At 38.6% G+C, this 23,497-nt stretch overlaps 1 protein-coding gene across 3 annotated transcripts in view; it reads right to left on the reverse strand.

Moving 5' to 3' along the window:
* Positions 1–23,497, reverse strand: part of COL12A1 (collagen type XII alpha 1 chain) — a 159,935-nt gene that overhangs the window by 62,849 nt on the left and 73,589 nt on the right. For all 3 annotated transcript variants that reach the window (XM_066604593.1, XM_066604611.1, XM_066604602.1), the window contains 12 exons: positions 21,446–21,595; positions 20,912–21,051; positions 17,402–17,531; positions 14,626–14,771; positions 13,955–14,084; positions 13,274–13,413; positions 12,779–12,911; positions 10,896–11,038; positions 10,683–10,815; positions 10,575–10,592; positions 9,018–9,160; positions 1,944–2,073 (listed from right to left, as the gene is read on the reverse strand). In XM_066604593.1, the coding sequence (XP_066460690.1) occupies positions 1,944–2,073; positions 9,018–9,160; positions 10,575–10,592; positions 10,683–10,815; positions 10,896–11,038; positions 12,779–12,911; positions 13,274–13,413; positions 13,955–14,084; positions 14,626–14,771; positions 17,402–17,531; positions 20,912–21,051; positions 21,446–21,595 (1,536 nt within the window). The remainder of the gene's footprint in view (positions 1–1,943; positions 2,074–9,017; positions 9,161–10,574; positions 10,593–10,682; positions 10,816–10,895; positions 11,039–12,778; positions 12,912–13,273; positions 13,414–13,954; positions 14,085–14,625; positions 14,772–17,401; positions 17,532–20,911; positions 21,052–21,445; positions 21,596–23,497) is intronic.

Below are 23,497 nucleotides of genomic sequence, written 5' to 3' on the forward strand. Positions count from 1 at the left end.
ATCTATTGATTGCTAGCAAAAAGAAAGTAGCTTTCAAGACTACTTAAGTTTATTCCTCAAGCATGATATAAGAAGTCATCTGAAGAAACATACATACAGGTTTAGGACAAAAGAGATAGGTACTTTCAGTTATAGAGAACCAGAAACAATATGTGAAGTAGCATAAAGTTGGAATGAAAGTTTTTGCAACTGCAGCTTTATGTGATGTTAGCACCATGTGAGCACCCGTGGAGAAAGAAACTTCAGAACACTAGTTTTTTCATATAAAAATAAAAGTTTTGGGAGACCGCATGTAGCAGAGAAGAAAGTGGATCATGGTTGTGAAAAGGCTCACACATAGAACATTTGTAACTCAGTCATACAAACTTAAAGCCATATACTAAAAAGAACTAAGTATTTTGGCTATATCAAGAATACTTTGGTTTCTATAAAACATTGAAAGGGTCTATTTCTCTTATAGTAACTGTGTATATACACAAAAGAGATGGACAAGTAGTCCGTTTGTCTCTGGACCCAGTTTTGAATTTTCATTCTCCATTGTTATTTTTTGCTTTCATCTTCTCCTACTGTTCGAGTACTGATTTAGCTCAGTGTCTGCAGGAATGGTATAGCCTGATTAGGTGGAGCTAACATTCTTGTACTTAGTGTTACCCTCCTACTGGCAACAGCCTGTACAGTAGTCTTGAAAGCTGTCAGTTTAATATAATTTGGTTTGTTAGCTATTAAAGCATATCACATCGACAAGATTAATTTGTTTCCCTTACTGAGATCAATTTAAAAAAAAATCACCGGCTAACATGATATGTTTTCATTATACAGTATTTTGAATGTCTAACTTTCCCAAGAAGAGCTTGTTACACTTATAAAATATATATTTTACTTTTTAATTTGTATACTCAAACAAAAATTAAGGTCCAACTGCAATTAGACAGGTTGATCCTCACAGTAATGAGGGCACTGCAGTTTTTTGTAAGGTGGTGATGTAGTGACCACAAGGACCTAACTAAGTGACTGATACTGCCCTGTGTGTGGCAAATCAGGAGGGCAGGCTGAGACAGGAAATAGCCTTCAAAGACCAAAAAAGCACAGCAGGACAGCCAACAGTACACTTTCCTGCATTTTGAACTCAGGTATACTTTGTGGTCCCTGGCTCAGAGCTAAAACACCACTCACAAAAGAGAATTAAATCAAGTGAAGTGCTCTAACTGTAAACCACATACAATGATGGGAATTTACTAAAGCTGCTGTTTCTTATACCAGCCGTAAACCTAAATATGTTGAAGTTAAATGTTCCAAATATAGTAAGAGGTGCATCTTTGGCCAGAAATTCAAATATATACTCCTATGAGCAGGTATAGATTTGCACTATAGTTTATGCCAATTTCTAGTATGATTTACCCCAAAAACGACAGGGTCGGTAGTAAATCTGTTGAACTGATGGTGGCTCTGCCACTTCTACCTATCTTGGCCACTTTTCTCATGAGAGAACATAAATCATATATTTTTGCACAAATACACCATGCACTGACATTTGCAACCTTAATATGCCAGGAAACTAGTGTAAATGCTTTAGTAAATTCTCAATGAGTATATGTTTGCACAATGAGCATATTTGCACATCACTGGGCCTCGCTTAACAGACTCAGACTGGCTTTACACGCAACAACTATCAACCAAATAATTGCTTGAAAGAGCAAATGCTTGCTTTAGCAAATATTCCGAACAACTATTCAGACAATATCTGTCCAGTGTAAAACCGCCCTTAAAAGGCTCCAAGAGTCACAAGCATAAATATAATGCCCATATTAACATAATACAAGATGATCACTTGCAAGTTAGTTATTAACAAGGGAACTTAAAATAAGGACTAGAGTTTAAATTATACAAAAATGAAAAGACAAAGAAATACATTCTATAAAAGCTATTGTCATTAGTAATCTTACTTGTCTTTCCTGTCCCTGAAATTCTTCCTCCCTCTCCATCAGCATACTGTGATGCTACAGTTATAGTGTATGGAGTATCTGGCTGGAGTCTCTGCAGCACAACATTATTCTGCTTTCCACCAACAGTTGTCTAGGGAGTCAATAAACATAATCCAACAGTTAAAAGAGTTTTTTCCATAGCTGTTCTCACTCTCTCTTCCAAAGACAACATCACTTTTCAGAACACATGCCGCTGGCTGGCTTAGTCTCTAAATTCAAATAAAGAATATATTTTATGAAATACGCATACAAAACCTTTAAAGGTATGGCACAGTGTCAGACCGAGCCAGAGAAGTCTGTGTCAGCAATTTACTGTAGACTCTCTCTCTTAAAGAGACTCTGTCAGATACTTTGAGCCTATAAGCCTATAGGCTCAAAGTAGCTGACACACTGAGTCTGGGGTTGTAAGTTTTATACTTACCTTCCATGCCATTCCCTCATTGTCACACTGAAACTAATCAGTGAATGCAGTGAGAGGACTACTTAGGCGTGCGCTAAGTAGTCCTCCCATTCTATGCACATGACTAAGTAGCTCAATGCATTCAGCGGTAAGTTTGAGAACTGACAATAGGGGAACAGCAGGGAAGGTAGATATAAAACTTACATCACCCGACTCAGCATATCAGCTACATGAAGCCTATAAGCTTAGTCTATAAAGCTCAAAACAGCTGACAGATTCCTTTTAAAAGAGAAGTTATGATCATACTTATCACTAGATAAACAACAAAGACCCCAAAATTCAAGTAATAATGGATTACCGTAAAAAGGGCTACTCCACTTTGGACAATCTCTACATGTTAGAAGGGTCCCTTAGCAATAAGTTAATCACAAGGTTTCCTCCCTTACGGTCCTGATCTAAAGCTCCGAAAGAAACTTGTGTGTTCAGATTTATAAAATTCTCAAGCCAAGATTGCTTGGCTTGAGAATTATAAGGAAGTAAGGTTACTAGAGTGAAATATAGTAGTCTTCTGTTAGTGTACTACAGGGTAATTCTATGGCTAGGAAACCCAAACACTCCTCAATAACTTTTTAATTTTTATATAGCTTGTATGAAAAATGAATCGGGGCGAAGATTATGGCACATACTTACGAAAACTGTCTAAATGAAAAACTGTTTTGAAACATACAAGGTAAAGAGATTTTTATTTTTGTATGTGTTCTTATGAAAATTGATGTATATTTACTTTGCATGAAAACGTTTTTCTTTTAGACAGTTTTCATAAATCTGCTCCATAACCTTCGTCCAGGTCAATTTTCATAGGGAACCATACCAAAATGTAAAATTTAATGAGCATTGGTTGGGTTTCCTAGCGAGAGAATCACCCTATATATTTAACGATGCTCAAAGCCATGTTTTCCATAGTGGAAACGTTTTTACAGAACAAATCATGAGGATATTTATAGACATTGCTTAGAGTACTAAGCTCTCGCTCACGACCTGAAGATTGTGAGCTCAATCCCAGCATGGTTCAGGTAGGCGGCTCAAGGTCGACTCAGCCATCCATTCTTACAAGGCCGGTAAAATGAGTACCCAGCTTGGCAGGAAGTAATAAATACATTACCTGAAAATGCTGCGGAATAAGTTGGTGCTATACAAATAACCAGATTTATTTGTATCATCAGTATATTTTACAGAGATGTGCAGTATGTTCATATCACTCTATGTCCTTCACAATCTAGTTTCACTAGCTCAAGTATGCTAAGGGGTTAAGAGAAGTTAGGGGGCCCCAAGATAAACTTTTGCACCTGGTCCCATGAGCCTTTAGCTACGTCCTAGCCTAGGACCAACTATATCAGTATGTCTTTTCAGCACACAGAGGAGCAAGCTTATACAAACATGGGAATGACCATATAAATATTTACAGGTGCTGTCATTGGTTGAATTATTATCATATATCCAATTGCCCAAAGGGCAAAGAAGACCAATTTAAGTACGCCCATAAAATGTAGCCTTCATTGCTTACTTAGTAATCAGTAAAGGTAAGGTTTTATGAGGGGATTTTAAGTTGGTCATCTTTACCCTTTGGGCAATTGGATATATGTTACTGAGATGGCCTGGCTTCCCTGGGGTCTTCTGGTATCTTGGTTAGATTACAACCTGGGAGCTCAGTATGGGAAGGCAATAGTCCAAACTGCTGAGCCTCCAAGTCATCGTGCTACATTCGTCCTTTGTTGGGTAAACCGAGCTATATGAATACATTGGTAGTTCAACTTATGTGAAAATCATCTTGTTTTTTCTTTTATAGAAAAACATCTGCACATCAATAACATAACGAAGCTCCAGAGGATTCCACATTTATCAAATACAACTAACTATAAAAAGTCTTCCAAGTAAGGTGTCTTATCCTGTTCTCAGCTGTGCAGCTGGGGAATCTTCACAAATAAACCTTTTAACTTTCGCAGAGAAGTCTCTATGAGACAGAAGCACAGTATTTTTTCTGAAAAGCTGCCAATATTCATTCTCTGGTGCTGGGTAATGTCAAGCATTTATAGATACAAATTCAGCAGTAAGAATGTGTTTTACTAGCAGCTGGAAACAACTTCAAGAGAAAACTAATTATGGGGCATGAAAAACACAGATAAAAGAGATAACATTCCGCCATCTTGTATTAATCCATGTGGTGGTAAAAACTGCAAAATGATACACATGGTATCAAAAAGTCTTGCAGGTTATAGTACTTGATGTAAAATTTTTCATTAACTCAAATTGCTTCCATACTGGCCCTAAATCATGACATTAAATTTGAATTTGTATAGTTGTCAGCTACATGGACAATGAACCTCCATAAATCAATGAGCGCTTAACATGCAGGACCAAAAACATAAGCAAAGCAAAAAGTTGACCTAAGCAACAATGGACATAAAATAATAATAAAAGTGATGATAATATAGGTAACCCAATTGCTAAAATTCCTCTATTCCGGTAAACAGAATAGAACTCGGATTTTGTAGGGTTATATAAGCCAAGGTAAATAAGAATCCCAAATAAAATGTCCGTTACTTATTTTTACATTTGCCAGAAAATGCTTTATTTCAGTTCATTCTACGGCTTCTGGTCTTGTGATATTCCAGATGCTCAGGCAGTTTTAGTAAGAGCTATGTGGAAGAGTCACAGAAATAGATGTCTCTTTGGCTCCTTCTCCATAACCAAGGCTTTTATTGCTTAGTATTTATCTTTTTACATTGTACATTACTCCCCTCTATGCTCTTCTTAATGTTATTCAAAATGTTCCTGTTAACTTTTATTTTTTTTATTTTTTTGGGGGGGGGGGTGTTGTTCATTTTTTGTGGAAAATTCTTATATTGCAAAAATTAAGAAATGCTATGAAAAATGCTATATGATCAAGGTGACTGTGTGGATTTCCTTTCTGGTACACTGGTTTCCTTGCACATTGTAGTATCACATTTATAGGTTAATTGACGTGCTATGAAAATTATCCCACTATGTTTGCAAAAGGGAAAATCAGATATTGAAATCATATACTGTTAGCTTCCTAAATATCCAGAGTGCTTCAGGAAACCTCTTTTTTTAATTGGAGCAACTAATTGGATTATTTTTGTAAAACGCAGAACTTAGAGAATGTATACCTGAGGCTGCATCCGTACAGGCTACAAAATCTTGCTACAAAATCTTGCTCGTTCATGTGAAAGAACCCATTGGAAATCATGGGCTTCACACTGTAGCGATGAGTTTGTAGCAAGATTTTGCAGGCCATGCAGATGCAGCCTAAGAATGTTTAGTGTCAACAACATGTTTTTTGACCATAAATAGTTTTTTCGCATCCTGCTGTTTGGCATTCAAAGGACATTTTAAGACACTTCCAAAAACATCTGGCTGGCTTTAAAGGTACCTCTAGGCAAACTATTGTAAATTGTTTATGTTGACATATCTTAGGCTGCTTCTTATCTTTTACATTAAATTTATGTGGAGAAGGAACTCTTAAAATTGTTCCGGGCAGTCAGAAATCTTTAAATATTTTATTAGACAAATAGACATGCATTCCTCAATTTATGGCAACATTTTATTTCAACTCCTGTGCACTGGTGCTATTTGTACAACACCAGTGGGAATAGGCAATACATCGTTCAACTCAATCTGTGAAAATGCTAGGTAGTGACTGCTAGAGAGTTCCTCAGAATTAAAGGACTACTCCAAAATTGGTTCAGTTCAACATTTTGTATAGTTATGATAACATATCATATATCTCATATTGTCCAATTTGTGCTGGCAGAGCCAGCCTGTGTAAGGAGATACACCTTTTTTTCAAGAAGAATGGTAACACCTAGTTGCCAATTTATTCATATAGAGAAATAACAGGAATGGCACAGCACAGAAAATATGTTCTACAATTCTTATTTCATGGGGAATATACGTATTTAGTAAAATAGGCATGTCAGGAGAGGCAATAGATCCTCTTTAAACATCAGGGAGTCTCTCCAATCCCAGCCTCTGCAGGCGCTGTGTAACACAAATGATACCAGCCACGTATAGAGCAGGTTCGAATCCTGAGCAGCTCATACAGTCCCATCTGACGTTTGCTGTACAGCTATGGTGGATCTCGCAAAGGAGTTAACTTTGCTCACCAAGAATGTCAATTAGAGAAGAAAATCCCTACAGAAAGATATCTGTAGAGCTAAAGTAGTTTGCTAGTTTGAGAACACTATAAAAGCATGTTTTTGCTTAAAAACTATTTTACAGTTAATATGTAAAATGAATGAATTTGGAATTTTACCAATACATTGTATTCTATATCCTGTACTGATCCCAAGTCACAGCCTGTATTATTGACCAAAGCAACATTCACAGTTCTGCATGCTAAAGAGCGGAGAGCTCCTAGCAGTTCTACTTGGGTCAATGTCTACACAGAGCTTACTCTGATGATTTGCATTCTGCCAAATTTGACATCATGGGAGCTTACTAAGAATGTTAGGAGTGTATCTGTCAACAGCCTGCTAGATAGACATACTCTCTTTTAAATTAGGCTTGTTCTTAACATTATGTCTTGTACTTTCTATTGTACAATGCATGGCAGTAGAGAACTTTGTTTTAAAAAGTCATACAACACTTAGACTATTTGGCAATGTAAGGAGGACTCGCATGCTGCAGAAAGGTACCGATTCCTAATGCAATGTCAGGCTATGCTTATTGTTTTGTCAACAACTATGGAACATTGTAGCCTTGCCAATATGAACCATTTCCATTGTGTGAGATGTTGACTGGTCTTTTAGAAGCAGAATTATGCTTGTATTATAGTGATACCCCAAAGAAAAAAGCCTTGATATAACATATTACCCATTTAGGTTCCCATTCAGAAAATGATCTGGTAAATGTAAGACCCTGGTTGATCTTTATAAACCTGTTTCTCTTCTGTAAAGTAAAAAGAAATCTGTTTTGAGGGTTTTCATGTTACCAAACTATGATTGTGCTCCTGAAAGATATTATTATATGGCATAAAAATGTAGCTTTCTGCTCCCTGAATAAACATAAGTGCTAATATGGGAAAAAGCCAGTATTGCCTGCTGAGCTCACAGGATTTCAGTAACGTGCCTTTGATTTATTTTTTGAAAAAAATCATTTTATCATCATACTTCCAGCAGATGCGTTTTATAGAACAGCTGGAAGTTCTTTGAAGTGCGCATTTATGCTACTAACTGATAAAGAATGCTTTTTTTCTCATTTATTCTGGCTTTCTGAAGTTCCCTAAATAACTTGTTTAGTCAGGGATTGGGGGTAGAAAAATAGCTTAATATTAACTATAGATATTCCATTCTTGATGCTGGAGCTTGTAAAATAATGAATCCTTCTATTGTTTTTCTACATTAAACTTCAATATAAGAAAAGCGATTTCCTCTTTAAAATGACACTATTAAATTATTACATGCCATCCTATGCATATTACAGTATTATTTTTCGGATATAATATTCACGCCCTCATAGAAATACTAGAATCCGTTGCCAGTGGCATAGTATCCAAAGCAAATGAAAATAAACCATTTTCCTGGTTGATCTAAAAACAGGAAGGATGGAAAAGCAGGATGACAGCCAGAAAAATAAGTTAGATATTTAGTAAACTTTTTAAGGGGAATATAGAAAAATATGCTGAGAAGTTAAATATGCAAGTCAAATGTCTTTAGCCTCTTGTACAGTCATACATACTACATATTTAGTTTGATCAGTTGCATGTTACAGTTTGCAGACTACAGAATAAAGTGATATACATTTAAGAGTGTGGTTGGTGGGACCTGATTCCTGAGACCCTCACTATTCTAGTAGGGATGGAATACAGACCCTTTTGCTTGACAAACATGTTGATGAGCATGAGTTGTCACTTGCATTGGAATGGATGTGAGATACAAGAATAAAGAAATTATATTTATACTGTATTTGTTGTTTATTTGTTCAGTCTGAGTCTTCGTGACCTTGTGGACCAGCCCACGCCAGAGTTTCCTGTCTGCTTTCCCCCCTCCCCTCCCCTACTCCACCAAGGTCCAGTACATCACCTGAAGATTATCATCTATCCATCTTGCCCTTTGTCAGCCCCTCTTCTTTTTGCCTTCCACTTTCCCCAACATTTATACTGTATAGGTGTCTTAAAAAGCAGCTCTATTAAAGGGGTTTTCCAGGCAGGACATGCTGTTATTGCTGGGGTACCACGGGCTAGGAATGGAAGCTGCTGCTTTGACCCCTCTGTAGTGGCCAGCGCTTGTAATTGCAGGTACTGCTCCCCCTGATTTTAATGAGAGCTGTGCCTACAATTACAACCGCCAACCACTAAACAGGGGTCAGAGAAGCAGCTTCCATTCTGAGCCTGTGGTACACCAGCACCAGCAGCGGGCACAGCCTGGAAAACCCCTTTAAGCTATCACAAGAGACAATGATTTATTTTGATTACTTGTTAAATAGCCAAGATTAAGATATAGCATGTGCCAATTTTTTAATAATATCAATCGACCCCACCAAAATATCTATTTCATCTACGAGGTAAAGTGCACACTGTTACTATCAGTCTGTGTGACATTGATTTATCAAATTACCGTTTGTTCAACGCCATCTCCCACAGCAGGCTGGTAAAATATTCTGTATCGTTGCACTTTGCCGCTGGCCGGGTCCCATCTCACAGTCAAGCTAGTAGAGGTGGCATTATACACTTGCAGGTTACGGGGACCAGTTCTTGGACCTATTATAGTAAAAGTAAAATTTGGACTGCATTCCTAATGAACATACAATACTATGTTCTAGTGTTTAGCTGTATATAGAAATAAAAAATATTTTAGTAATAGAACTTTTCAAATTCATTAAGTTAATGTTGGCAGATTTCATCAACAATCTAAGGGCTCAGTCACATGGGCGCATCGGCGCCCATGTTACTGCAGGAAGGAGACGGACGTACCTAAAGACGGACGTCTCTGCAGCGCCGGGAGGAAGAACATGTGACCGGCTTCATTGCCGGTCATGTGTTCTTTCATCAGCACTGGAGAGAGACGTCTTCAGGTACGGACGTCTTCTAACTGTCAGTCACACGGGCGCATCGGCGCCGGTGTACGGGTGCCGATGCGCCCGTGTGACTGAGCCCTAAGGCTGGCTTCATATCTGCATTGGAACCTCCATCGCAGACCTGGCACAAAATACCGGGAGAAAAAGCCCTGCATGCAGAGATCTTTCTTCCAGGCTAAAAGCTGGGTAGCTGGTCGAAAAGCGAACGGACACCATTATAGTCAATGGGGTCCTTTTGGCGTTGTTCGTTTCTGTCCTAAGACGGAGCCGTTCAGCCATGGGGATTCCACTTTTCTGCTTTCCCAACAGAGCAGGAAAGCGGAACCCCGAGCACAGATGTGAAACCACCCTTACAGGTATAAAAGCTGCCTGACTGTCCAAATGGTAATAAAACACAACATGCCCAATTCTTTGTTCTGATGGAAGATAAGCCTCTGCCATAAACCGGAAAAAATAAAAGTACCTATTTGTAAAGACACTCAACTTCTGTTTAGATAGTGAAATGTCATATAAAGCAGAATTATAATTTGATTGTGTACTTTCTCTTTGCAGAGGACTCTCTTATTTTATGTATATTAAAAGCTAAATCATACTAAGGCTGTGTTCACATCACATTTATAGCTGTTTAATGTATGTGCCAGGATGTATACTGTACATTAAACAAATGCCTGCGATGGATGCCATACAGGGGCATTTAGCACCCATAAAGTCCCATTTAAAAAAAAATCTACGCTGATATATGATGACCTAAAGGACACTTTTGTCCTCCGTCTGGCTAATGTAGCCCTATTGACACATTTAGCATGTACATCAGGAGTTTTCCAAGCATGCACACTAAGTATACATCACAAATGTGCACAAAATCTAAAAAGAAAAGTTATGTACTAGTCTAATATATTTTGTTTAAGCCTCTGAAAGTCCCTGTTCACTGACAAAAAGTTGGGATATTATAAAATGAGGGGACCAGGTACATATATTTGGAAGTCACATAACTTCTCATACATTGGAAAACCCCAGTAAAGACTTTATGGTTTTATGCAGAAAATTTAAACCAATTGTAGTAAAAATCTAGTAATAACAATAACACGTTTACTCACTTGGAGTTGCTATTCGCACTAGAAGAACAGAAAAAGGAAAAACATAATCAGTTTATAAATTTGATACAACTCCGAGACAAAGAGTATTCTAAAAAGACAAGGCTTTACATGTTCTCTCAGTTCCTATAAGATCTTCACTTTCAGATTCATCAGGGTAAATAGCGGTCACTGAAACTTCATATGGTGTATCCGGATCAAGCTCTTCAAATACCAAACTGTTCTTTTCTCCTTCAAGTATAGTCTGTAAACATATAATTATGCTTTAGACTGACAAAATGAATGAAAGCTCCTTTGAAGGTTCTTATTAGGCTGAATGCTTACCTCTTTCTTTTTTCCTGGCTGTCCAACTGGTGTCCAGCTAACCCTGTACAATGCCACATCGGGTGCACCATGGTCCCAAGTGCCTCTAAAACTGTTCGTAGTTACTTCTGAAAATCTTAGGTTGACTGGTGCTGGGACTGGAGCTGTTCATGTTGAAATAAATACTTCATCAAACAATTATTTTAGGAATCATATTTGCAAAAAAAAATTTCTAATACAAAATTGTGATTGTCTAATAAACGATGTCTGAAATATAACATATAGTGCCCTATTCATAGTAGTGTTATAATGCCAAAGGTGTTTTTAGCTGCCCATCTTCTAAAGGTAACAGTGGTTTATATTCTTGAATCCATAACTACTGCTGGCTTGTGGAAGCTTTTAGGGTGAAGAATATTGCAGCATCGGGGATGGACAAGAACTGTAGATGAACTCCTTGTTTTTCTACCACTGATTTGACAGCTGTACGCTAGCTGTAGACCAACTCATTCATTGGCCTCCAAAAATGACCTCACCAGTGTATAATTCCACCAGTAATTTTTAGACAAGGATGAGAATTAGTGTAGCCTGTTACATATTATCAAATAAAAAGTTATATACCACCAGCCTAATATTGTGTAGTCCACCTTCTGATACAGTTCTGACTCATTGAGGCATATAGTCTGAGAGTGTCCTGTGGTATCTTAACATCAAAACGCTAGGAGCAAATCCTTTAAGTCCTGTAAACTGTGAAATGGCTTGGACACATTTTCGCAGCACTTACTACAAATGCTTGATTGGATTGAGATCTGAAGATTTTGAAGGTAAAGTCAACACACTGACCTCTTTCTTATGTTCCTTAATCTTTCCTGAATAACTTGTAGCAGGGTGCATTAACCAGCTAAACAAGTCCACTGCCATTAAGGAATACAACTGTCATAAAGGGGCGCACTTGGTCTGCAACAATGTTTCGGTAGGTGGTTCATGTCAAAGTAACATCACATGAATGCCAGGCCAATAGAACATTGCCCAGAGCATCACACTGCATCCCTGCCTTCTTCCCATAGTGCATCCTGGTACCATCTCTTCCCTATGTGAGTGATGCACATGCACCAGGTCATCCTCATGCTGTAGAGAAAAACGTGATTCATCAGATCACATCATCTTCCTCCATTGTTTCATAGTCCATTTCAGATACTCATGGGCACTGTAGGCATTTTCTCCATGCAGCATGGACAGCAGTCAATATGGGTACTCAGACTGGTCTGCTGCTATGCAGCCCCATACAAAGCAAGCTGCAATGCACTGTGTGTTCTGACACCTTTCTATCATAGACACCGTTAATTTTTTTTCAGCAACAGGTAATAGATTAGCTCTTCAGTGGGATTGGACCAGACATTCTATCCATTCTCCATATGTGCATCAATGAGCTGTAATTATGCATGACTTCGTAGTCAGTTCACCGACTGTCCTTAATTAGATCACTTCTAGTGGCTACTAACCTCTGCATACCAGGAACACCGCACAAGACCTGCCATTTTGCTCATTTTGGAGATGCAAAGACCTAATTGTGTGGCCATCACAATTTGGCACTTATCAAAGTTGCTCAGATTCTTACAATAGCCATTTTTCCTGCTTCTAAACATTACGTTCAAGAATTGACTGTTCATTTGCTGACTAACAGTTCCCATCTCTTGAACAATTATTGGCTTGTGATGAGATAATCAACCTTATTTACTTCACCATATAATTTAATGACGCACTCTACAGCACATAGCCATAAGAAACTTTGAGCAAATGACAGGAAATATAGGTAATTTATGTAGATTCTGGCAAGTAGTATACAGGTACAGTGTTTGTAGAATACTAGATTTATTCAAGCAACCGGCTTGAATAAATCTACATACCTGTGGTCCCTTTTGTAGAACGTGGAACAGATAATGATCCATCTTGCATTACTGCAGTAACACTGACATCATATTCAGTTTGTGAGAAAAGGTCAGTTAAAGGAGTTCTAGTTCTTGATCCATCCACTTCCACCTAAAAGATGACAATGAAAAAGAACTATAAATACAGTACATATGATAAGTAGCCACTGTAGATGGCTTTGTTCTTTATAATAGCTTGTCTTCATACAAAACTTTGTAGGTACTAGTATAGCATTGTAGAAAGCAGGTAAGTGCTTTGGCAATTGAGAAATGCTATATAGAAAGGTGAATTGATCAAATATTTATTTTTTTGTACAAATGTTAGAGAAACCAGAAAGGAAGTTAATTGAAAGAGAAAAAAAAAGCCTCTATCCACTGCCGGAAATTGTGGTGGATTCGCCTTACTAAGGAAAGAATATTTGTCTTGAGTACAGTAATATTTTGTAATATGAGAAATATATATATGTACATTACCTCTTTGAACTCTTCCTCTACCTCAGTTTTGTACTTCACTATGTATTTTCTGACCCTTCCAGGGACAGGATCCCAGAGAACATTCATAGAGCTATGAGTGATGTCTCTAAGTCTTATATTTCCAGGACCTTGAATTGGCACTGTGGAAAAGCAATGCTATGTTGAGTATATAAATTGAGGGTAGCAAAGTACCAGCTGCAACTAACTACATTGAATTTCAACACCAGTGTAGTCACTGTGTCATGGACTATAGTCATGGACTATAATTTGAGTTCTCTAGGGTTATACTTTATTATAAAGGTTAAAGGATCCTCATTACCATTAACTTATACAACTCATACATCTTCAGATTAAGCAAACAGTGAGAGTTTCTAAGCAGCTGTATATCTTTGAGATGAGTATTACCATGACATAAAATATTGTAGTAGCGTAGCAAAATACAAGTCCTAAATAAGAACATGGATTTTCAAGATAAAAAAAAAACTAGAACATTATTTGATTTTTTGAACATCTATGTATATTTCAGTCTAATTACCAACATCATGAAAAGTTATTATTCCAGTTCTATTATGGCAATTAATCACATTGCCTGAAGGTACTTCATAACTAGACCTACAGTCAGCTGAGTGGTCTTATGGGAAGTCCTTAATCAGTGTAGTAAACAATACTAGAAAGTCTTACATGTCACTTCCTGATCTGTGAGTGGGTCACTGGTGAGATCATCAACAAGCGCATAAAGAGTCAAAGTATACTGAGTATTCGGGTGAAGTTCCTTCAACTGAACATCGGTGACTGATGGGCCAACACGCATCTGTAAATGTTAAGATAAATACTTCTAAGTAATGTTAGATGATATAGTATGATCTACAAGATGAACATATTCATAGTGTATGATATAATACTATAGTGCTCAAACGCAAAGTAGCCAGTAATAATTAGGAGACATAACCACAAGTCTTGACTAATGCCAACCACTGCTGGTGACAAGATCTGAAGCCATTCTCAGTATTGGCTAAGCTATTTATTTTATATCTGGATTTATATTACTTTAACTGATGAATGATGTGGACATTATGGAACAGACCATTGGATAAAAAAGACCATGTGTAATTACAGAAGGTGTTTGGATACATCTAGAGCAAATATAAGTGGATATGTAGAATATTAAACTGAGAACTGCCAAGAGTTTCAGTCAAGCCAATAAATTGTTATTCTTCTAAATTTTACTCATGGCAGAAAAGTATTGGCTGATATACAAAAACCTCATGAAAGACGATTTCGTTAAGCACATTATCATATGCCACAAATGGTGACATTTTATTTGGATTGGCTGGTGGAGCTGCATTCCTCACCTCTTTTGCTGGAGTAGGAACAGTAGCATTGACAGGCTCATATGACAACTGATATCCAGTAGCCCCTTGAGCAGCTTCCCATCTGACTTTCATTGTTGTTGTTCCAACGTCATAAATGTTAAGATTTCTAAGTGTGGGGATGGGTACTGTGGAAATAAGCAAAGTCATGTCATTATCAATGCATATGTTATTGCCCTTCATTTGACATCATATCTGAAATAGTTACATGCTTCATGGTTGCAACATTATGACCTACAACTAGTTACATAGTATGTTAGAGAAATTCAACAGGTTATATGAAATTAAAGTAAAATTACGTGTTCTACAGTTGTATATTTACAACAAAAGGTCACATTTCACTATAATCTATATAAAATATATGATTTATGTAAAATGTAAGCAACTTTGACAAAGTGTTGCTTTATTTGCATTATAGCTCCCTGCATTCATAGTTAGATTTACAATGTTTTATGCCTGTGATCTCAAATCTACCAACTTCCCCCCTTCTTGATCATTCTGTCTTCACAGGTTGCTACCACTATGAACACATAGGAAATGTCATTTTCATACCAGCATTTTGTATGTAGTTTTCTGTAAGACAATCTAAGGTGGCTTTACACAGGATGGCAGCCCGGCCACATAAGCACCCAACAGTCTTTCCAAGACCTATCACTCTAGTGCTTTCACACAGTAGCGATAGTTCTTCAGTGAATGGAGGCAGAGTGTGGCGGATACCTCTTCTGGCCACTCACCTTCATTCACTGTGAACACGCAGTCATTCAAAGATGAACAGCTGCCTATTTATACTGAGCGAGAAGTTGATGAAGTGCTCACTAGTCACTTCATTTCAGAGTAGTGAAACGTAGAGTCTACTGAGCAATTTCTCACTCAGTACTCTTTTGGGTCCCCTATATACACGAGACAGCTGTCGCTGAAAATTGTTCATTTCAGCTGATAAATGTCCCATGTAAAGTTAACCTAACTCTTCTTGAATGCAATGCAGTAGACCGAGTTGCATTATGGATGCTTCTGAGTCAACAAGCTTTCCACTGGATCCAGCACCAACCAGCAGAACTATAAATTCAAGTTGTAACTTAAGCTTAGTACAAGATACATAATGCAATTAACTTTGTATGTAGATTGTAGATGGTATCTATATATATTCAAAGCTGAATCTACACTTTACATTCTCTATTGTATGTACATGCAATCTAATTCTATAATCTGACTACTTCAAATTTACCTGCTACAACTCATCAGCAACAGATGGTTTAGAGTTTTCAGTAGAACAAGAACTGGCCATATATACAATAATCCCGATTACTGTGCATTTATCTCATCTCGTACAAGGGCATTGTTATAAACTCCATAGCTGGCAGCTGTGACATAATACTCGTTACCTTTTCTTCTACAATCACTGTAATATATTTTGATATGTTGCAGTCGTCAGATCAATGGTACAGGTCATTCCTGTGCACTGAATGTGGTATTAATTTACCGGGAACAGATGTTTTGCCATTCTTTGGTGCATGAATTTTTAATCACTTGAAACATTAGCAAATTAAGACCACATGCAGCAATGTGTCCTAAAACCAATAAGGTCAGTGATTAGTAGCTAACTCAGTAGAGTCGTAGAGCAGATCTGTCACAGTGCCGCAGGCGGTGGTTTATGCCGTGTCTTGGGATTGGGTCCGAAGTAACGTCTTTACACCAAATGCGGATCATGTTGTGCTCCTTTTGGCATACACATGTTTAAGTCAGATCAAGGGTTAAACATCTCCCTGCTGCTGTTTAGCTGAAGTAGTGGCTAGTGATTGCTAGCTCAGCCAGCTAATCAGTAACTTGATTAGTGTTAGCAGCTGAGCTTACTGTGAGGATTGGCAGCCCAGTCAGCCAATCAGCTGCTTTCTTATGATATATAATCTGGCTGTTCCTGGCTGAAAGTGCTGGTTATACTGCTAGTATTCTGACCCTTTGAGGACTCTCAGCATTCCTGTTTGCTGTGCTCTCCACCCAGTCCTTTTGTTTGGCCTTGGTCCGATCCCCTGTTCTGGTCCGCTGGTTCCTTTTTCACTTCAGACCTTGTCATGTGCTACCTAGTAGGGTTGTCTTTGTCAGAACTGGTGCTCCACTGCGTGGCATGAATGTAATTATTGAAAGTGAGCGTACTTCCTTTATGTTGTATTCATAGACTGAATTGGATCTAACATTATTGGAAGGCTGGGAGTATATTCTACTACACAAGTGATAAAAATGAATAATAGCAATGATTACTTCAAAAATGAGTTTTTCTAGAGAGGAAATAGGATGTATTTCAGTTTTCTTTCTTTCTACAATTATATTTATCCCATTATGAAAAAAGTAACTACATCTAATGTTGATAGTCTACAGGAAATGTCTGTAAAATCAACCATCAGATGTAATACCTAGAAAACCTCACACCCAAGCGAATCTACAGAACTGAACTAAATAATAATAATGATAATCTTTATTTGTATAGCGCCAAACTTATTCCGCTGTGCTTTCAAGCATGGGAGAACACAGACAAAGCAACAAAAATTGCATATGGTATGCAATCAGTTTAAAACAAAGGGATGGGGGTGATACAGGAGGTACAGGGGGAAAGGGGAGATGAGGCACAGGGGAACACAGGCAGTACGGGTTGGAGTCCTGAGATGTGGACCCTGGCCAATCAACTATTGATGACCTGTCCTGATGATAGGTTATCAGTAGAATTTGACTGGAAAACCCCTTAAAGTAAAATATAAAAACTTACATGTGGTCTCCTGGCCAACCAATGGCTCACTGCTTTCTCCTTCCACCACAGAAAATACTTTAACTTCATATTCAGTTTCAGGCTTCAGATCAGTTAGTACTGTTGTTCGTTCACTTCTACTAACCAAAACCTACAAAAACACAACAGCAGAAGCTAAATACATGCAGAATTGTTGAGCATTATTGTAAGGTAATGACAATAAAAAAGCCATTCTTGATCTATGTATTAAAGAGGTTTCCCCACTGTTAATAAAACATTTGGCATGAAATAATGAAAGAGGCAATACTCACCTCTCTTCAACCCCCTGAGAAACAGCTGAAAGGCTCCAGTGGCATTCCCGGTATGTATCTTGGAGGAAGTTAGGGGATGGCTGTAGCCAATCAGAGGCAGCAGTATTACCGCCCATTCTCTTGTTGTTAGCTGACATCCGGGGTGCCATGATGCCAGGAGTTTGGGACAGTAACTATGCAGTTTCCTATTGGCTGCAGTGGTCACATGACTTACATACCAGAAGGTCCGCTGGAGTTGCCCTGCTGTTAGTTTTTTTTTAATGTAGGAAAATCCCTTTAATATGATGTAGATATATAAAGAACAAGATAATATCCAGCAAATTCCTTGCCCCTACTGCCCTATATTTCAAGAAAAATATTGCTGGTTGAACAAACACTCCGCTCTAATAAAAGAAAAAGAATGTTATTGACGCCAATGTGAATCAACTTATATTGGCGCATGGGGAGCAGAAAAAAGAGAACCCTGAACAATCCAATTACAAGTCAATGTAATCAGCCAGGATCACTTACAAAACTCATGTGTCATATCAGTTATATATCCCGTAAAAACTGAAGTACTGATTCCAGCCGGTACAGAACCTTAAAGGGGTTGTCCCGCGGCAGCAAGTGCGTCTATACACTTCTGTATGGCCATAATAATGCACTTTGTAATGTACATTGTGCATTAATTATGAGCCATACAGAAGTTATAAAAAGTTTTATACTTACCTGCTCCGTTGCTGGCGTCCTCGTCTCCATGGTGCCGACTAATTTTCGGCCTCCGATGGCCAAATTAGCCGCGCTTGCGCAGTCCGGGTCTTCTGCAGTCTTCTATGGGGCCGCTCGTGTAGAATGCCGGCTCCGTGTAGCTCCGCCCCGTCACGTGCCGATTCCAGCCAATCAGGAGGCTGGAATCGGCAATGGACCGCACAGAAGCCCTGCGGTCCACGGAGACAGAGGATCCCGGCGGCCATCTTCAGCAGGTAAGTATGAAGACGCCGGACCGCCGGGATTCAGGTAAGCGCTGTGCGGGTTGTTTTTTTAACCCCTGCATCGGGGTTGTCTCGCGCCGAACGGGGGGGGGGGGTTAAAAAAAAAAAAAAATAACCCGTTTCGGCGCGGGACAACCCCTTTAATTATTATGACCCAAAGATGCAGAATAACAAAATTCTATTAATTGATATTATTAATAACATAACTATAATAGTTTATAGCTAACCTTACTAACCAAACCAAATAACCAAAGATGACATAATCCAAGGCTTAAATAACCTGTAGCTTTTTTAAATTATAAAGGTATTAATTATAAAACAATGTTTTTTATGCTGACTGAAAGTCATCGATAATGAAAAGGGAACGAATAGTAAACAATTTTTTAGCATTTACAGGGGACGATTACAGCCCAATTTTGTCTCTTTGAACAAATTTTGAGTGGTAATCGTCCCGTGTAAATGGCCCTTAAAGCTCACTTCACATCAGTAATGTGTTTTCTGTTCCTGTATTTTGTTATTAGACCTGAAATATAAAATAAACTAATCCATTTTAAAGTCCAATTGATTTCAATGGTAAAGAAATCTCTCTGTTCAATTCAGTTTGCATTTGTTCCATCATAGTTCATTTTTTGGGCGCTGAAAATGTAGCAGTCAAAGTAATGGAACCATGATGGAATTGCCGAATCCTTTTTTTTAACAATGAAGTCAATGAAAAATGGATGCAAATAGAATGGTTTCCGTTTGTATCCATTAATTATTCCATTTAACAGATCTGTTTTTTTAACTGATTGCTTTCAATGCCAAACACAGGCAGTGCTCAGCAATTCCTTGAATGGCCAAGCGCTGCCTGTGATTCGCTGAGCACTGTGACCAATCACAGGCAGCGCTCAGCTGTTGAAAGAACTTAATTGCAGTGATGGGACCCAAGCTGCTACACGTGCCTGAGCCCCGGCCGCGGCGGAGAGGTGAGTATTTTTTTTCCTTACAACAGATAGGAATAAATTTCAAGAAAGGGCTTATATTTAAAGCCATTCCCCGAAAATCACTCCAGGGCTTGCTGGCATCCTATTGCTTTCAATCAATGGGAGAGCTTTGTGATCCTCTGCCACAGCTGTTACCACTGTGACAGCTGTCACAGGGGATTCTTAACTCCCCTTGTCACTGAACACTGTGCTGACAGTGTTGTCACAGTGTTCAGTGACAAGGGAACTCCCTGAGGAGAATATTGACACGCACTATGGACCTATGGTGCACGCATGTCCTATGTTTTGCAGTTACGTGCATTTGCACACCTGTAAAACACAGACATGTGAACACACCAGAGGGAACCAATGGTTCTAATAGACACATGGTTTTGTGCACACCTATGTACGCACACGCTCGTCTGAATGTACCCTGAGAGAATATATATAGATACCATTTATCTATCATTATTGCCTTGGTTTGCAATTCAGAGTAGAAAAGCATTAGAACAAAACATGCTTGGATAATAGGCTCAAGTAACTGCATTCTATTATAGTCAAAGCTCCACTATCTGTATGTAGTGTTCATTGTTTAGAAGTCCAGAATAATGCAGTCAGTTGGGGAGATATGCTAGAACTCAGATAAAGAAGGGAACTGAAGACAAAAAAATGGTTTCTTTACTCTTTAGGACAGTCTTACACAGCTGTTTGTAAACACATTTGACAGCATTTTTAACGCACCCCATCAGTGCAATGGGTGATGTGGTGTATTAAAAAAAATGCTGCAACGCACTAAAATAGAACATACAGAGCTCAAACGCTCATCTGAGAAGCCCTATTGAAATCAATGAAAGCACAGTAAAGAATTTTTAGTTGGCGTTTCAAATGCCAACTAAAACACTGTCAAAAATGCCGATGTACGAGTGGCTAAAATGCTAAAACTGATCATGTAGTTTGGGATGTATGAGATCACTCATGGCCTCCAGTACATCAGCTGTGACCCTAGATGTCTCCTTGTGTCTTTGTTGTCCGATTAGACGCCGATCCGCTGCGCAAGATGCACCAAAACGTAAGCAGTTGTGTCCAGCTCAGGCATGGCACAACTAGCCAGATGCAACTGCTGTATGTGAACCCAGCCTAATAAAAGTTGACATGCTTACGAAAACCTTTATAATATTTATATCGAAGGTAATCTTTTTGCTCCTATTTGCAAGAAAAGCATGTGCCTTAGTGTGGCAGGAAGGATTAGCCCAAAAAATAGAAGCATCATTTATTTGGGCATCTCACCTCTTGGGGCCTGCCTCCAGCGACAGGATAGTACTCCACTCGAAATCTATCCACACTGTGAGATGGTGGAACCCATGTTACTCTGAAAGATCGAGTAGTGGGTTCTGAGGTCACCAGGTTTGATGGTGGTTCCAGTGAATCTGCAACAGAACAAACCTAATAAATATATGCTTGCTGTCAGAAAGAGTTGCTATACATGAGATATGTATTTTAAGCGTTATGGAAACAGGGAGTGCCTATGAACATACATGGCCTCAGGGTCAGAAATGAGGATTATAAGCGAGTGCGAGAAACTATGAAAAAAAGAAAGTTACTGCTGCCAGGGACAACAGAGGGTGTGTGAGATCAAAAGCAATTAACCGTTTTTCTACTATGAATGCATGCTGTATATAAGAAAGCAAAACCTCTTAGGTTCATACTGGTGTGTTAAAGACTGCCAACAGCTGTAGGCAGTAATTAGTCCTATTCCTATGCCAAATCTAATTAACAAAAATCCTGTATAATGTACGCAATGTAACAGAATATCAAATTTACCTCCTCCACCCCTAACACTATTACACAGATTTGTTGTGACGGGATCGACAATGTTGGTTAGCTGGTTGAAGTCATTGACATTGAAGACGTAGATCTCATCAGGATCGGTAGCAATTTCTTTCAGTTCATTTTCATCTGCATTCTTAATACCTAAAAAAATAATTACAGTCAGAAAATTAGTAACATTCTGAGGAATCCTATAAAATCTTCTATACTGTATGTTATATCAGTCTACCTACCCTTCTGTCCACCCATCCATACACCCACATCTATCTATATTATGGGCATACTGAGAGCATCTGTAAAAGATCTGTAAACCATTTATATGTTCCATGATGATTACTATTCTTAGTGTATGCACTGTGCAAACACATTTTTACGCATGTCTTTTTGAGCATGCGCTGTGTACATATCTCTTGCGCATGCATCTTTTATGCACTTTCTGTCTCACGCTCCCTACTCCACTTCTGGACATGGAATACTCGCCTGTTACCACCCATGGCGGGTTTATTTATTCAGTATATGTAGGAACAATGTGTGGCATATTTCATATGTGCCCTGATGAAACTGCCTCGGTAGTGATATGTGTGGAATTTGGGGGTCCCACATAGCACTTCTTTACTTGGATCATAATCATGACTGCTTGGTAGCATTATGGCTCTGTTTGGATACATTTCTATGCTTATTATAGACATAGCTTCCTAGTACTTATGATGGAAGGGCACAGTTTATTCCGTTCAGACGAGCGTGTTTTCGCGCGCATATACGCGCGCACAAAACTGGGCTCCTATATAAAACCATGGAGTTCCTATGAAGTGTTCACATGGGCGTGTTTTTAGTGCGTGTGAACGTGCGCAGCAACGGATAAAGGGCATGCGTGGCAGTTTGCTCCGTACTGCGCTGCTCTTAACATTGGCTCCTATGGAACACGCTGCACGCGAGTCCGCTCGTGTGAACGACCCAATAGACAGCAATGTAATTTTTTTTTATTTTATGCTAAAGCTAAATGCTTTTGTGTCTTTTCCTTTGCATAAAGCACTCCATGTTGTGTTCCAGATGTGTTTGGTTGTAAACACCAATAAACGATGTGCAGCCTGTTATATAAAGGAAGAAACTTAGTAATCCAAAGTTCGCTGGGGCGCGAAAAATCGTGTGTCTCACAACTATCAATACTTAAAATACTGGCGCCGTGTATATTGGCTGGGATGCTGATACAGCTCAAGGTATGAAGCGCATCTACATGCGCTCCATGCAGCCAACATCACATTTGCTAACACGCATATGTAAAGCACGGACCTTCGTTCACGCGCATTTTTGTGCGCACATTCAAACGCGCGCATTAGCGCATACACATACGCTCGTCTGAACGGGCCCTTAGACTTTGAGAATTAGTTGGTGCCTGCCATTTTCTTGGTTTTGTATTGAATACATTTACGACATGCTCTATGGCCTCATGTACCTGTCCATGCTTTTCTAGTTTATTGCCAACTCAAACTCACAAAAACTGTAACTCCTCTACTGACAAAGATTTGCCATTCCTGATCTAGAATATCTAGTTACAACTAATGTAATAAAAAGGACATAGCACCAGCTCAGAATTATCACGTTCCTCTGATGTTATTCTACTTCTTACATGGATATCACAACTTAGTGCACCCTTGTACATAAGTTAGAGTTATGTGATGTGCACAAGACAACACATTATGTTACAGTTGAGAGCAAAGTCTACATGTCCTATTGCTATAACATCAATCCTTTGGTAAACGGGTATGTGAAAAAACATAGCAGACTTCCTATAAACTTTTTCTCACATGATTAGGTTTATGGGAAATGGCCAATTCTTTCTTTTCTCTCTTCCATGGGTTTAATTGATTTGTTTTATGCCAAATGTACAGTAAGTTTCAGAGTAAGTTATGTGGACTTTCAGTTACTTCTGTCTTCTATCAAATCCCACAATGTTTCAGGCCAAAATATATTAAAATCTCTCTATTATTTAATATATTTTTGGCAAATACTATCACTCTTTTGTCTCGCTATTTTAAACTGTTCTTC

The sequence above is a fragment of the Eleutherodactylus coqui genome, chromosome 1 (assembly GCF_035609145.1).
Source record: "Eleutherodactylus coqui strain aEleCoq1 chromosome 1, aEleCoq1.hap1, whole genome shotgun sequence".
Classification (NCBI taxonomy): Eukaryota; Metazoa; Chordata; class Amphibia; order Anura; family Eleutherodactylidae; genus Eleutherodactylus; species Eleutherodactylus coqui.